The 14814-nt window shown below is 31.3% G+C and overlaps 1 protein-coding gene across 2 annotated transcripts; it reads left to right on the top strand.

Annotated features, from left to right (window-relative positions):
- The first annotated feature begins 11539 nt into the window (after positions 1-11539).
- On the top strand, positions 11540-14102 carry LOC108335868 (myb family transcription factor PHL8). Of its 2 annotated transcripts, none has more exons than XM_017572057.2 (6): positions 11540-12283; positions 12404-12477; positions 12578-12635; positions 12723-12798; positions 12914-12983; positions 13222-14102. In XM_017572057.2, the coding sequence occupies exons 1-6, from the start codon at positions 12151-12153 to the stop codon at positions 13840-13842; spliced, it is 1032 nt and encodes a 343-aa protein (XP_017427546.1). In that variant the 5' UTR covers positions 11540-12150; the 3' UTR covers positions 13843-14102. The 2 variants fall into 2 exon arrangements, with proteins under 2 accessions (XP_017427546.1, XP_017427545.1); XM_017572056.2 differs by having other exon boundaries at positions 11691-12283; positions 12401-12477.
- The last annotated feature ends 712 nt before the right edge of the window (positions 14103-14814 follow it).

The raw sequence follows: 14814 nt of genomic DNA, 5'->3' as shown, positions 1-14814 counted from the left end.
ATTCAAAAAATAATAGTTTAAACCATATGATAATCTTACATGACACATTCACATTATTTCATAGTCATCATACATACAATAGACAAGACCTCTATAGGACTAATGCATTAATTAGGCTCTTAATCATGCACTTGTTATACTCATCTCACTCTTTCAAGGTCCTTATTATGTCAAATATGTAGAATTTACCATAAAGGTCAAATTTACATATGATTATCTCCTTCAACCCTCACTATAAATATTTTCCTATGTGAGTCAATTACTTACTCAAGTTAGAATAGTCTTATCATGAGTCATTTCATTAATACATTTCACACATAATTCAAACATTAACATCTTCACCTTGAAGATTACTAACACTCACTCTAATCCACACAATCAACCACAAGGGAAAATTTCACTATATAAAACAATTTCATCATAAACACAACATTCATACCTCTTCATTTTTCATTTAGGATCCATTATATTGAAATAAAACTCATATAATCTTAAATCATCACACCATGTCATGCATATGTTTCTTACTTCCATCCAATCTCACCATATATCATTTAATTCAATTGAAACATTAATAAAACATCATTTATTTTCTATTGCATTAGTATAATATTTTAGATTATTTCTATTAAGTACATCAAAATGGTGAAAAACATTACTCTAACCATAGACCTTTAATCAAAGATCCCAACGGTCAACATAAAGATTCAGCTGTCAAAATTTCAACTCGATCTAACGATTAATGGAAAAGGAATTTCAATTTTTCTGAGTGACTAAGGGCTAAAAACAAGGTGGTGCCTAGTGCCTACACCTGAAACCTAAATTGAGATCCCCTAGAGCTCACTTCGAAGTGAGCACCCAACAATCCCTAGAGTGGTGCTCGGGGCCTTGGGTCTATACTACTAGAACCACTGACTTGGAAGTTCACAATGTTCCTAGGATAACACTCGACCTCTGGACCTTTGGTGCTCACTGTTTAGGTTTACATGAATGGTTCCCAATGATTTTGTGGTTCGCTAGGTACTGTGTTAAAGTTTTAATATCCAAATTGACTTAATTAGATTGTCCAACTTGACTATCTAAGCAACTTTAGTTCATTTTTAGTTTAAAATATCTTTTTTTTTAGTTCAAAATAGCCATAAAATACATCAAATTAGATAATCTTAGCCAAATCCAGTCCCACATCACGATCTAAAAATAGTGGCAAATCAATTTTACCAAAATAGTTCAACATTTTGACAAATCAACTCACACTGAAGAATTTATAAACACACCACATTTTTCATCATAGTTAAATTCCAATTAAACAAAACCAAAATCAAGCAGTCATATAATCTTAATTGAAACCAATACATAAATCAAAAACATATATAAGTGTAGAATTACTATTACCTTCCCTTACCTGAAAAGAAGCTCTTAGACTAAAAAGTTATTCCTACATACTCTACCTTACACAAGCTATTCTATCTACTCATAGAAAATTCTAATTAACGATTTAAACTATCTAACAATCCTAACCAAACAAAGATTCATCCTCAATCCTTAAATGTCACATGCAAGCCCAAAAATCCTACATATAACAATTTTTAAAATATAGAAAAGAATGACAAAAGATGAATTTACTCTATTGAGGATTTTGATTAGGTAAGATTGTAGTTCTTCATGGTAGGAATCCTATGACGCATTTCAATTTTCAAACAAATGAAAGATGAAGTAGAAAATTTAGAGAAAAGATCAAGAAGGAATTTAAAAAAAAAAAGATTTTAAAAAAGAAATGAAACTCTAATTAAAAATTTAGTTATAGTTAAACTTTAACAATTGAATGTCATAATTGAAACCACTATTACTATTTTTTTGAGTTCTTAAAATTTCAAGTTATCAAAAATTAATTTTATAGGGACCCAAAAAAAATAAATTATATATATATATAATCATTCCAAATATCAAAGATATAATTATAATTTTTTAACGTAAAACTCAATTAAAGTTATGACTTACCTTGTTATAGACGAAAATTGAACTAGCCATTGTGCTTTGTGACGAGAAGAGAGTGGAGTTTATGTTATTTATATATAAGTTGGGTTCACATGTCAAACCCAAAATGGCACTAATAGTAGCTAAAATTCTATTACTCTTAAATGAAAAGCTTCAAATTGAATATGCCAAACTAGACTTAAATAACATTATCATATTTTCAATATTTGTGTAATTTTAAGGATTAATACATGATATTTAAAATATAACAACAAACATAGGTTATCTATTGAGGTATTGTGATCAAGTTATCTCTTATATATTATTAAAAGAATTTGGTGTTTGTTAGGTGTGTGGTAGTGCTTTATATCTAAGAAATATTTTGACGAAATTTGAAGATTTCACAGAAAATCAAACTTAGTACATGGCTGTATTGGTATTAGGTTGGTGCTTGTCTACATGAGCAGGCATCATGGATAAGAGGAGCTTAGAATTTGGTGCTTGTTGGTTTCTTAGAGACTCATGCTGTGCACCACACTGCTTTTAGATCACATTAAATGCTGTAAAATCAGTAGTTCTCTTCATCATAATTTCTAGCTTATAGTGGCAAGAATGATTATACATATACCTAATAAAAAAAGCATCAAAATACAAAAAGATTTGTATTTTTCAGGACATGGTTGTTAGGAGTGGACTTTAAACCTAATTCAATCCCACAAAACCAACTTGTAGGATGAGGTTTGCATCCATTTATAAACTATAAATTGACCTTATCTCTAGTCGATGTGGGACTTCCAACAATGATATATCATCAAATATATCAGTTTTGTTCATGTTTGCCCTCAATATGAATGAACTAAAAATAGATATAAATAATTGGTTTTGTTGGTTGTAATACCTGAAGAATTTAAATTTGGAACTTAGTTTAATTAAATTTCAATTATTAATTATAATGAATTGAAGTAATTTGTAAATGTATTAATAATTTATTTTATTAAAGATATTAATAAATAAAATAAATATTTAAAAATATTTATGTGATTAAATGTGTTTTTCAAATATATATATATATATATATATATATATATATATATATATATATATATATATATATATATATATATATATATATATATATATATATATATGTATATGTATATATATAATTATGGTATCATAAAAAAAATTATGTATTATAGAAAACTATTGCATTATATCCTAAAATTTTATATAAAAAGTACAAATTTATATCTTGTGAGAAAATTTTCAAATTAAATAAATTTTGAAAAATTTGAATTTTTGTATCTTATATATAAAAACTATTATATAAAGAGAGAATTATTTTTTAGTATTTATATTTAGTTAATTTTTTATTTAAATATTTTATAAAAATTAACTATTGTATTAAATTAAATAAATAAAAATCATCTACAAAATAAATAAAAACTATATACTAAAAATTATATATATTTACTTTTATAATTATAATATTATTTTTTATTATCAATAAGAAAAAACACACGTAACGCATTCATTAGTATAAAGGAAAGAAAGTGAAACAAATTCGGGGGCTTTGCCCCTTACCATGAACGTAGCTTCAATCCAACACCACTTTTGTTTTTATTATTTTTATCAGAGATTTAAAAATCGTCCATGATTTTCATGATTTTGAGTATGAAGTGTGTTTGAATTCAATTTAAATATTATGTTTAAAACTCAAATAAACTATAAAGAAAAGTCACTTGGAATCTATTTTAGTCTATTCCCTTTTATTAAGATTTGGGAAAACTATTTTAAGTACTTCCACACTTTTGTTGAGCACAAATTCCATCAGGCTATGAATTTCTCAACCTTTCTTTTATCTTAAAAGGAAATAAAAAAAACAGAATATCTTTAAAAAATTCAAGAAAAGTTTTGTTAAGTGATGGATGATAAGAGAAATTAAGTGTAAAAGTGAATGAATATTAAGAATAATTAACGAAAATATTAAATAATGAATAGAAGATGAAACACAAGAACATATAACAAACTTTACACTGATTTCATTTTTTCAGAATCTACATTAAAATAATCTGAGATGAAATGTTCACTAAAAACTTGATTTATTCATTTACAAGACAATTTATGCAATTAAAAAAATCAAAAATAATTCTTGAAACATCTATCAAGAAATTGTACACTAAGTAAATAAATCATTCAATTATGTATTCTACACACACCAAAACAAAACATGGGCAGAAGACTTACAAATAAAAATTCAAGAAAAGAATATATTATATATATATATATATATATATATAAACTTTAAAAAAAATATTTAGTTTTCCTTACTTGATAGATGATCAAACAACTTTAAAAATCCTAAGACAACTCTAACAACTCAAGAAGCTCTATATTCTCCTACAAACCATAGAAACATGATCAAGACACATAGTTAAGACCATTGATTAGCAGAGAGTCTTACAAAAGACTTAGATGTCACATGCAAAAACCAAGGTAGCTCACATGTACAGAAAAACACACAATCTGTAACATCCCAAAAATAAATTATACCCATAACCGATCGGTTAATACAAGAGTATAGTGGTAACCGAACGGTTCACCAAAAACTATAAACACTAATATGATCAAACGATCATAAACTAAACAGCAGGATTCTCGCCGTCCAACTCCTGCTCCAACGTACACTCCTCCCCTTCTGCTCACACCTAAAATGTGATCATCGCAAGAGAAAAACTGAACGGAAACATGGACAAACAGAAAATAAGGGTAAGCTAATATAATTTAATTTACTATACATACATACAGTTTCTACAAGTTTAAACAATGCAAAACCGAACATTACATCAGATTAAAACCAAGCATAAGCAAACATACATAAATTAAACATTTAAATAGTAAAGATTGATCGTAATACTCATGTATAGACCTGACATCTGACTCGACCATCCAGATCGTATGAATATATAGCTTGAGGCCATTCATGCACTCAGGTGGTGTAATAACTGGAAAACCATCAGCTGCCACCCGAGGTTAGTCCGTTATAACTCACCCAAGAACCTATGGGTTAGGACCTCCTGCCATTCTCACACAATGCATTACCCATCTCTACTTGAGAATTGGTAATCATCAGAATATCAGGATGAACTCCGTGAATTTCACTATCCATATTCATACTTTATCACATCAATACACATTTCACTAAGACATTCCTCCTTGGAATTCTCTTCCACATTACATGAAACATATACCTTATTGGAATATCCATAAAATTCCCCATACACATTTGACCAATACTATTATCTCAAATAATCAGAGTAACATAGTGAAAATATCAAATATTCATTCATAGAAGAAAACCGAACGATAACAACACAGCTCATGAATACGACCGAACGGAAACTAACTAACTGTGACAAAACCGAACACTTAAGCTTAGACTGAATACTTATAAATTAAACTGAACTCTTAGTGTAAGACCGAACGGTATTTCACTATCCACAGAACAGGACCGAACGGTCCATACTAGGTAAGAATGAGAAAATGTCCAAATACTAAAACTAAATAAAATACTAACACGAAACCGAGCGCTATAACCTAAGACGACCACTAATAGTTTAATCCGAACACTTAAGGTTGATTCTAAATAATATTGTTAAGATCTAACACTTTTAAGAAACCGGTCGTTACAACAATATGACCGAACTATGTATAGGAACAACTATCTCATTATAACTAATGTATTTAAGCCTAGTAAAAGTACGAGATCTAACACTAGTCTAAGAATTATCGCTAACAAGACTACCCAACCCGATAAGACTTATCATTATTACAGAATCATAAACCACTAGGATGTCAATCACTCACCTAAGACCGAGCGGCCATGCACGGGTAAGACTAATAATCTAACTATATTGATGAATTATTGACTGACCATGACCGAGCGGTCAAGACCGAACACTCAGCTTTTCTGCATAATTCTGCAGAACTTCTGCAGAATTATACAGGATCACCAAACTCATAAACACAACATTTCATACAACATAACCAAATCATCAAATCATTCAATTTCACACAAACACAGAATCATCACTCAAACAATTAAATTAAATAGCTTCCCTTACCTCTTAACTAGACGGAACGCTCACCGTGAAGAACTCGCTCACCACCAAAAATCTCAGAAACCTAAGATTCACTGATTGAGGAAAAATAGACCAACCACAAGACCATAAATGTGATCAGAAATTTTAAAAGAAGAAGAAGATAAACACATGCAAACAGAAACTTGGTTTGCATGTGCCAGAAAATAGACTTTCTCAGAACAAGAAGGACATACCAGCTCAAACAACCACTTGATCGGTGAAAAGAGAACTCTTGCCACCCGGAAAGCTTCAGACACAATCTGATTGATGATCAGATGGAGAAGAACATGAGAATTTGTAGAGAAAAGGAGGATAATTTAGAGAAAAGTTAGAGAGAAGGAGGAGAAAAGAAGGTTTCAGAATTTTAGAAAGATGAGTTGCATGCAGAGAGTGGCACCAGATTTTAAAAATTTCCTTTATATACTATCGTCAAAAACCGATCGATCCACTCTTCTGCTCACACCTGTCTTCCACTTTCCGAATTTCTAAATTCTCACCCCTCCACCTGGCTGCCACTTTCTCTACAGAAATTAAGGGTCCTGACACAAACTAAGGGAAAAAACAGAAATTAACTTACTCTTTTACAAAAACTAATCAGATGAAGTTGAAGATCTCATTTCAAGGATCACTCAGTATTTGATCTTCAACCAAATAGACATGAGTTTAGAAAACTTAGAAAAAGAGTAGAGAACTCTTAGAGAAAAAGTTTTAAAAAGATAGTCCATTTTTAGATAATAAAACTCGTATGTAGAAATTCTATTTATACGTTGAACTTTTAATACTATAATAACTGAGTTTCATTATTTAGAATACACTATCAATTTTAAAACATGATTTTCTAGACTCTTACAAATACTATGTATTAATATTTCCTAAAAGTATAAAATTTCTTAAAAAAATGACAAATAATTTATATATTTTTTTAGAAAAACTTGAAAACTTTTTCTTTTTCCTAAAAACAAATAGGTTGATTCTTCAACTAATACAATATTCTATTTATAATCTTAAATCTTAATATAAAAGGAGGAAACAATTTCCTAATTTAATAGGTAACATGTTAAATTTAAATAATCGAGATAATAATTTAAATTCAAGGAAGATCATATAAATTGAAAGTCAATTATTTTCTTAATATATTAGTAGATAATAATTTAAATTCAAGGAACATCATATAAATTAAAAGACAATTATTTTCTTAATATATTGTCATTAACAGGGCAAGTACGTGTTTACATTAATTTTTTAACTTCTTCTAAGATTTTTCTCAAAGAACCTTTCACTTTATAAAAATTCAATCAGATATGTCCTCAATAGCTGAATTATGCATATTTTAAAGTAGCATTAATCATACATTTTTTTATTAATTTGGAACAATTTAACACTGAAATTACCAAAAGTGGTCCAAGTTTTAAAAGAATTACAACTTGAAGGTAATTTCCGAATTAAAAGTGGAAACAAATTTCCTAATTTAAAGGTAGCATGTTAAATTTAAATAACCTAGATAATAATTTAAATCCAAGCAACATCCTATAAATTAAAAAAGACAAGAATTTTCTTGATACACTGTCATTAGCCGTGAAAATGCATGTTTAGATTATTTTTTAACTTTTTGTAAGATTTTTTTCAAAGAAACGTTTTTTTTTAAATTAAATCAAATATGTACTAAATTGTTGAACTATGCATATTTTAAAGTAACATTAATCATAAGTTTTTTTATTAATTTAGAGCAATTTAACACTAAAATTACCTATGTGATCCAAGTTTTAAAAAAATTACAACTTGAAAGTAATTTCTTAATTAAAAGAGAAAACAAATTTCTTAATTTAAAGGTAACATATGTTAAACTTAAATAAATTAGATAATAATTTAAATCCAAGCAACATCCTATAAATTAAAAAGAGAAATAGTTTCATAATACCCTGTCATTAGCGGTGCAAATGCCTGCTTAGATTAACTTTTAACTTCATGTAAGATTTTTTTCAAATAACTTTCTTTTAGAAAAATTGAATCAGATATGTACTAAATTGTCGAACTATATGCATATTGTAAGGTAACATTAATTATAGGTCTTTTTATTAATTTGGAGCAATTTAACACTAAAATTACCAATTTTGTTCAAGTTTTAAAAGAATTACCACTTGAAGGTAATTTCCAAATAAAAAAAGAAAACAAATTAATTCTGAAAATTTCTGATGCAGTGCTCTTTAAATTACTATGAAATTGGTGTGGCAGAGGCCCAGAAAAAAATGTGATGGTTTGGCTGAATTACATACGTGGGGAATATTCTGGTACGATTCTCTTTTTGTCTTCTCAGGCAGTTCGGGAAAGACGTTGGATGGTTGCACAAGTGTGTGTTTCCCCCAATAAGATTCCAGAAATCAATGAATCTGTGGCATTCATTCAGTGTTTAACAACTGTAGTTGTGCAGGGGTCTGTAGATAGAGTAAGAAACTGTATTCTTGGTTATAATCTGTAGTTTTTCAATTTGCAAGTTTCAGAGTTTGAATATGTAATTAATAATTTTCACATGATTACATGTAACTTTTGTACTAGGCAAGTTCAAATGAGAGAACTTTTTTTAGTTGGTATCATCCCATGAAAACGCATAGAGTAATTTGTAACATCCCATGTCAAAATATCTGTTTCTTGTACATGGTGTTTGATGAACCTGGGATATATATTTGCATGATGTAATTGGATGGTATTGGTATACATGCGTTTTATGTCATCCACCTAGTTCAATTATTTGAAGCACTGAGTGTTGTGACAGTGTTTACTTTGATGATGCGTAGTGGGCCATTTTAACTGGAGATAGACTAGGATTGAGCCTGAGAGAACATTCTTGATGTGAATAAGTTATTTGCAAAACTTCAAGAAGATGGAAGCATTGTTCATACTTTGGTCTGATAGAGAATGCTTTGATGATACAAAACAATAGGTTAAGTGTCCCTTTAGGGGAATTTTGGAGCACATGGGGAGGCCTAGTTAGAGCTCCTATATACTCACTTTTCCCCTTAAAACTGTACCATTCTTATCACTTTCCACGAATCCATGTCCTGAGATGAAACTGAGGTACCTTTCATGACCTGATCTGTTGAAACCTATATACAATTATGGCACCTTATAGGTCTGAATATACGATGTTAAAGTTTCCTAATTGTCCGGAATATGTCTTGGTTTTGGTTTTTCATCGGTGTTGTGGTGACACAGATTAAGCAAAGGAAATGGAGAAAAAAGCATGTAGCAATAGCAATGTTGCAGATAAAAAGAAAAGAAAATGCTATGCTTCATGCCTACTCTACCAGTCTAGGTTGAACTCCTGCATTTACCTAGTGACATATGGCTCACGTCATTTTGAGGAAGTGAGGATGTTATGTTTGACAAAATGTTTTTGTTTCAGTAAAATTGAATTATTCTATGGTGGGACGTTGACAAGTTCCTTTTGCTTCTCTTTTTGTGATTCCTGAGGCCACATTCTTCTCATCTTCTTTCACTGCTTTTGGATTTGTGAGATCTTCCTTGATGGGTCCATTAAAAGAGTAATAATTGATGAGGCAACTTTGCTTAAATGACTTTTGATTCAACGGACCTTCTCCTACTGATCTAATAAAAATACCGGGGTCCCTTTGGATTTAGCATCATCATGGAATCTCCTTTACCTGTTGTGGAATATATTAAAGCAAGAAAGGAGCTTCAAGTACACCACCTGTTAAAGACTAACCTCTTGCAATTACTCTCCCTCTTTTTTCCTTCTCTTTCAAACCTTTGCTCCACTCACCACAAATACGTGTCATCAATCAATAATAATAATAATAATAATAATATTCCTTTCTTCCAATCTCAGCCAAGCTTCCCACTACAGTTGAATGTATTTCGATACATACACAAAGCAGCAGCATATGCTTACATAGGAAGAACCTACCCTTCTCCCTCTTGGTCTTGTAGGACCCACCCTACCCTTTATTGTAAACTTATCTGAATTCATAACTGTTTCTTAGTGGATTTCTAAGTTTTTTACACCAAATATTGTGTCTTACATTCCACTAGCAGTTGAATTGTGCTAAGTCAACTAACCAGTGTAGTGCATGTGTGTGGAAGTGTTATTGCTCTTCCAATGGATAGCTTAAAGTAAATTGGGGTCGATTTTCCTCAGTTTTGAATCATGGTACACTGTTGAGTAATTCATGGGATTTCATGGTACTGGAATGGTAGTGTTTCTAAGGCCAAATAATTGAATTTTGATTATAGCGATCAAACTCTTAACGCCACCCTAAGAAGAATGTGAAGAGTGGCTTGCTTGAATTGACTTTTACAATTTGTTGTTGGCCATTATAAACCCCCTTTACCCTTTTCTTTTTTCCTTTTATTTTTGGCCAAAACTTCTTTTATTCTCCTCAGCTTGGATATATATCACAGCATTAAAGCACGCATTCCCTTTAGAATAAATTCTTTCTGTGATGGATGAGTGAGCCCTGTAGATGGCTTGCTTAATAATTCATATTACAAAGAAAAGTTAACTGCATCTGCATGCACAGCCACATATGTATGTTCTGTCATCTCCTTCTGACTAATAATTTTTACTCCCATTAGTTACTTTGTTGCCTTGCAGCCAACAGCAACATGTGGAGGAACTTCTAAGTACAACACAATTGGAATAGAAATTTTTTGATCTGTGTGTGCTGTAGACTCTTATATTATGCATGTTTTGTTAAGGTTCAATTCCTTGATGGAATACAGCTTTACAATCAATGATGGATTTATATATATATATATATATATATATATATATATATATATATATATATATATATATATATATATATATATATATATATATATATATATATATATATATATATATATATATATATATATATACATACATTTGACCCCACTGATTGATTGGGTTAGTGCTTAGTTATGTCATGACAAGCACTGAACTGTGGTGATGGTCCCTTAATGAACTTGGGGGTTGCGATTCCTTTGCAAGGATAATGTAACAAATTAATTGTTACCTGTTAAGTGTCTTGAACAAGCAAGTATTTTATTAGTTTCCTTTTCATAGCAGCTCCATCTTGATCTTTGAACAGGCCTGATTAGTTCTCTTTCTTCTACATTACTTTCTTTGTACAAACATGGGGACTCTGGGTCCAAAAATCCAATCCTAGATTCTTTGATTCCTCCATCCCTACATGGAACAAAAAGAATCTGCCAATGCCACCACAAACAAACACTACATGAAAGAAAAACATAATTAAAGTATTTGACTCCACTTTTTTTTTTGTTTCAGAATATAAGTTTGGAATAATGTATTTAAATGAACAGTTATATTTTTTCCATAACATGATCATTTTTTGGGCTTGAAATTAGTTTTCCTTCATAGGAAAAATAACTGTCAGAAAATCTCCTTTTAGAAATGAAAGTTGAAATAAGATTAGTTGGTCCAGTTTTTTCACTTTTGATTGCAAGATGAAAATATCCTGAACTGGTTTACGGCATGCCCATGATTTTTATTTTCCCTAAAAGTTTTTCTCACAGCATTAGGAAAGTAGTACCCTATTATTCATTACGGTGGGCCTACCTAATTCAGTAGGGAATCAACCATAGAGGGAGATTGTGAAGTGAGAAAACAGAAAGATAAAAACAAACCACACACTTTCCCTCTTTTCTCTCCTTTTAAGACTCAAAATTGGGCTGTTTTGCTTTCCCTGTTATTGCTGCATCAGAGATTCTCTCCTCCCCATTCAAGTCAAAGAAGAAAGAATAGAGGGAATTTTTTTTTTTAAGAAAAAAGAAAAAGTTGGTATGAAATGGGATGAGAGAGGAAGAACCACATCTCATGGCATATATTCCCCCAACATAACCCCACTCATGTTTCCTGATATGGAGTGAGATCATAGAACAACACAACCAACTCCAAGTTATAAAGAGAACTATAGCTGGCACATATTGATGCATAGCTAAAAGGATCAAAAGACATATATTTTTCAGTCCTTTGCCAGTAAGTAAGTAGTAACTCCTCCATAAATAGCAAATGGATCTACAAAACATGCAAAATCAGAGCATGCATTTTGTGTTGTCCACTGATGCCAAACCAAGGCTAAAGTGGACTCCTGAACTTCACCAACGGTTCATTGAGGCCACAAATCAGCTTGGAGGTGCAGATAGTGAGTATAACACAAACTTCATAAACCTTAGTATTTCTATTACCATCATTGTTATCATTAGATTTTGTAGTACATCTTATCTGATACTATTTTTCACACTGTGGCATCTTGTGGCAGAAGCAACTCCAAAGAGTCTTATGAGGGTGATGGGGATTCCAGGACTTACTTTGTACCACCTGAAGAGCCATTTACAGGCATTCATTCCCCTTTTGTAATGATATTATAATTCTTTGTTTTTCCTTCACTGAACATGGAAATCATAAGTTGTGACATTTTTTCTGTTTCGGATTACAGAAATATAGACTTGGGAAAAGCCAACAACTAGATACCAGCTCTGACAGCAAACAAGAAGGTGACTAGTAGTGTGTCTACTTCAACAGCAAAATAGCATGATTAGTATTTATCTCACTTGGCATAATATCTCCTTTTTTTGGTGCAGATTACATAGAAACCAAGAGCAGTGATGGCCATTGCAGCAGGGAAATCAGTCTTGGGGCCCAGAATCAAATTACTGAGTAATAATTTGAAATTAATCAAATATTTTTATTTTATTTTCAAAGACTTCGTGTCTCACATAGAAATAGTATTTCCTAGAGAATTAATTCGTCAAGTTCTGTGTTCGTTTACCAGAAACATGCAGATAGCTCAGGCCCTCCAAATGCAAATGGAAGTACAAAGGAAACTTTATGAACAAATTGAGGTAGCACATTAGATATGATTATGAATTTAAACTTGCTCTTATCAAGGTTTTAAAACTGTGGCCACGATTGCTGTTTTGTAATGTTCCTTGATATGCAAAATGTGATCATATATACTGAAAAAATATTTGAAGTTGCAGCCAAAATGGCGATTGTTGATCATCTTCTAAAAACCTTGCCCTTGTTTCAATTCTGAATGATGCAGAAAGTCATGTGAATCATTTTGGATGGTGATTTCAGGTGCAGAAACATTTGAAGCTCCGAATTGAAGCTCAAGGGAAATACTTGCAATCAGTGCTAAAGAAGGCACAGGAAGCACTTGCTGGATACAATTCTGCCCCAGTGGGGATAGAGCTCACAAAAGCTGAACTTTCCCAGCTTGTCACCATCATCAACAATGCTTGTCCAAGCTCTCCCATCTCAGAACTAACAGAGACAAGAGGGTTGAGTTTAAGCTGTGGGGACAGGAAAAGAGACAGAGGCACTATGTGTTCACTGGAAAGTTCCTTAACATCTTCTGAAAGCTCTGGGAGAAAGGAAGAGAAACAGTCAATGGAAGAGATAGAGGAGTTCAAAAGCTCCAATAATGCTTCAGTTGAATTGCCGTTGATGGGCTTTCACACTGAGAATAAAGCATCCAACACAGGCTCTAGCAATGAGGCTAGTGGGAGAAAGAGAAGTGCAGCAACAAAATCTAATGATGGTAAGTGTGTTGTTGAACAACCATGTGGAAAAAGAAGTGGCAACAAGTTCAGAAAACCAGAAATGCTTGACTTGAACAGCCAATGCCAGATTGACATCGACTCAACAACTTCAAAAACATTAGACTTAAATTGCAGCTTAAACTTTTGGGAACCATGAAGATAGTTTTTACATACTCCCTAATATTATATATATGTATATGTATATGTATATGTATGTATGTATAATATATGCGGCAAAATCTGTCATTAAACAAATCTGTTAATATAGTATGTATATCTTTTATGATTATAATGAAAAGAAAGAAGAATTTGACTGTATATCCTGGTGAAGAAAAAAGGTATTAGGCATGTAAAATGATATGGTGAGGTGAGGCATATCTCTCCAACCAGTAAGCACTCTCTCTCTTTTGCCATCTATTGGTGTTGCTGATATTGGGCCAGAGAATAACAAATTTCTGCTGTTACAAGTTGGTAATGGTACCCACTGGTTTGGTTGAATTATTAGCCTTCTAAAGGCCCTACCAAAATGTGTTGGTAACGTCTAACAATGATCCGTATTATTCCAATTTGAACCCTTGTTTACCTCCAAGTAACTCACTGAAACTGTGGTGTTAGGAAGGCACATTAGCCATGTTGTTCAAATAAAGTTACTTGGTAAGTTTACTTCAACTGTCTAAAGGGAAGAAAGAAACTTATGACCTATATATAATGATGTGTGATGAGCATAAGTTGTGGACAAAAGGAAACAATTAAGGAATGAATGAATGATGAGTCAAAAAAAAACTTATGCAGTTGAAAAATATAATTGATTGATGAGGTCTAACTTTAATTTATTGATATAATGTTGTCGATTATTAGGAGGCAACCTTGTTGTTTGAATAATTGACTTAGTTAAATTATATGACATGTTCTTCCTTAACTCTACAATGAATGCATTATCCATATCATGTTTAGATGTGGAACACTGTTATTAAACAAGTTCATGAGCATCTTACAGCCCTTTGGTTTGTTTAAATAAACCATAAATAAAATTAATTGAAAAAGAAGTTTGTTCTCATGAAAACGACATTCTCTTCTTAAATAATCATATCCTTCAACACCATTTAATAAATAGATAAATCTCTGCAAG

This window comes from Vigna angularis, chromosome 10 (assembly GCF_016808095.1).
Source record: "Vigna angularis cultivar LongXiaoDou No.4 chromosome 10, ASM1680809v1, whole genome shotgun sequence".
Classification (NCBI taxonomy): Eukaryota; Viridiplantae; Streptophyta; class Magnoliopsida; order Fabales; family Fabaceae; genus Vigna; species Vigna angularis.
The sequence above is the reverse complement of the archived record's forward strand: the minus strand, read 5'-3'. Positions and strand labels throughout refer to the sequence as shown.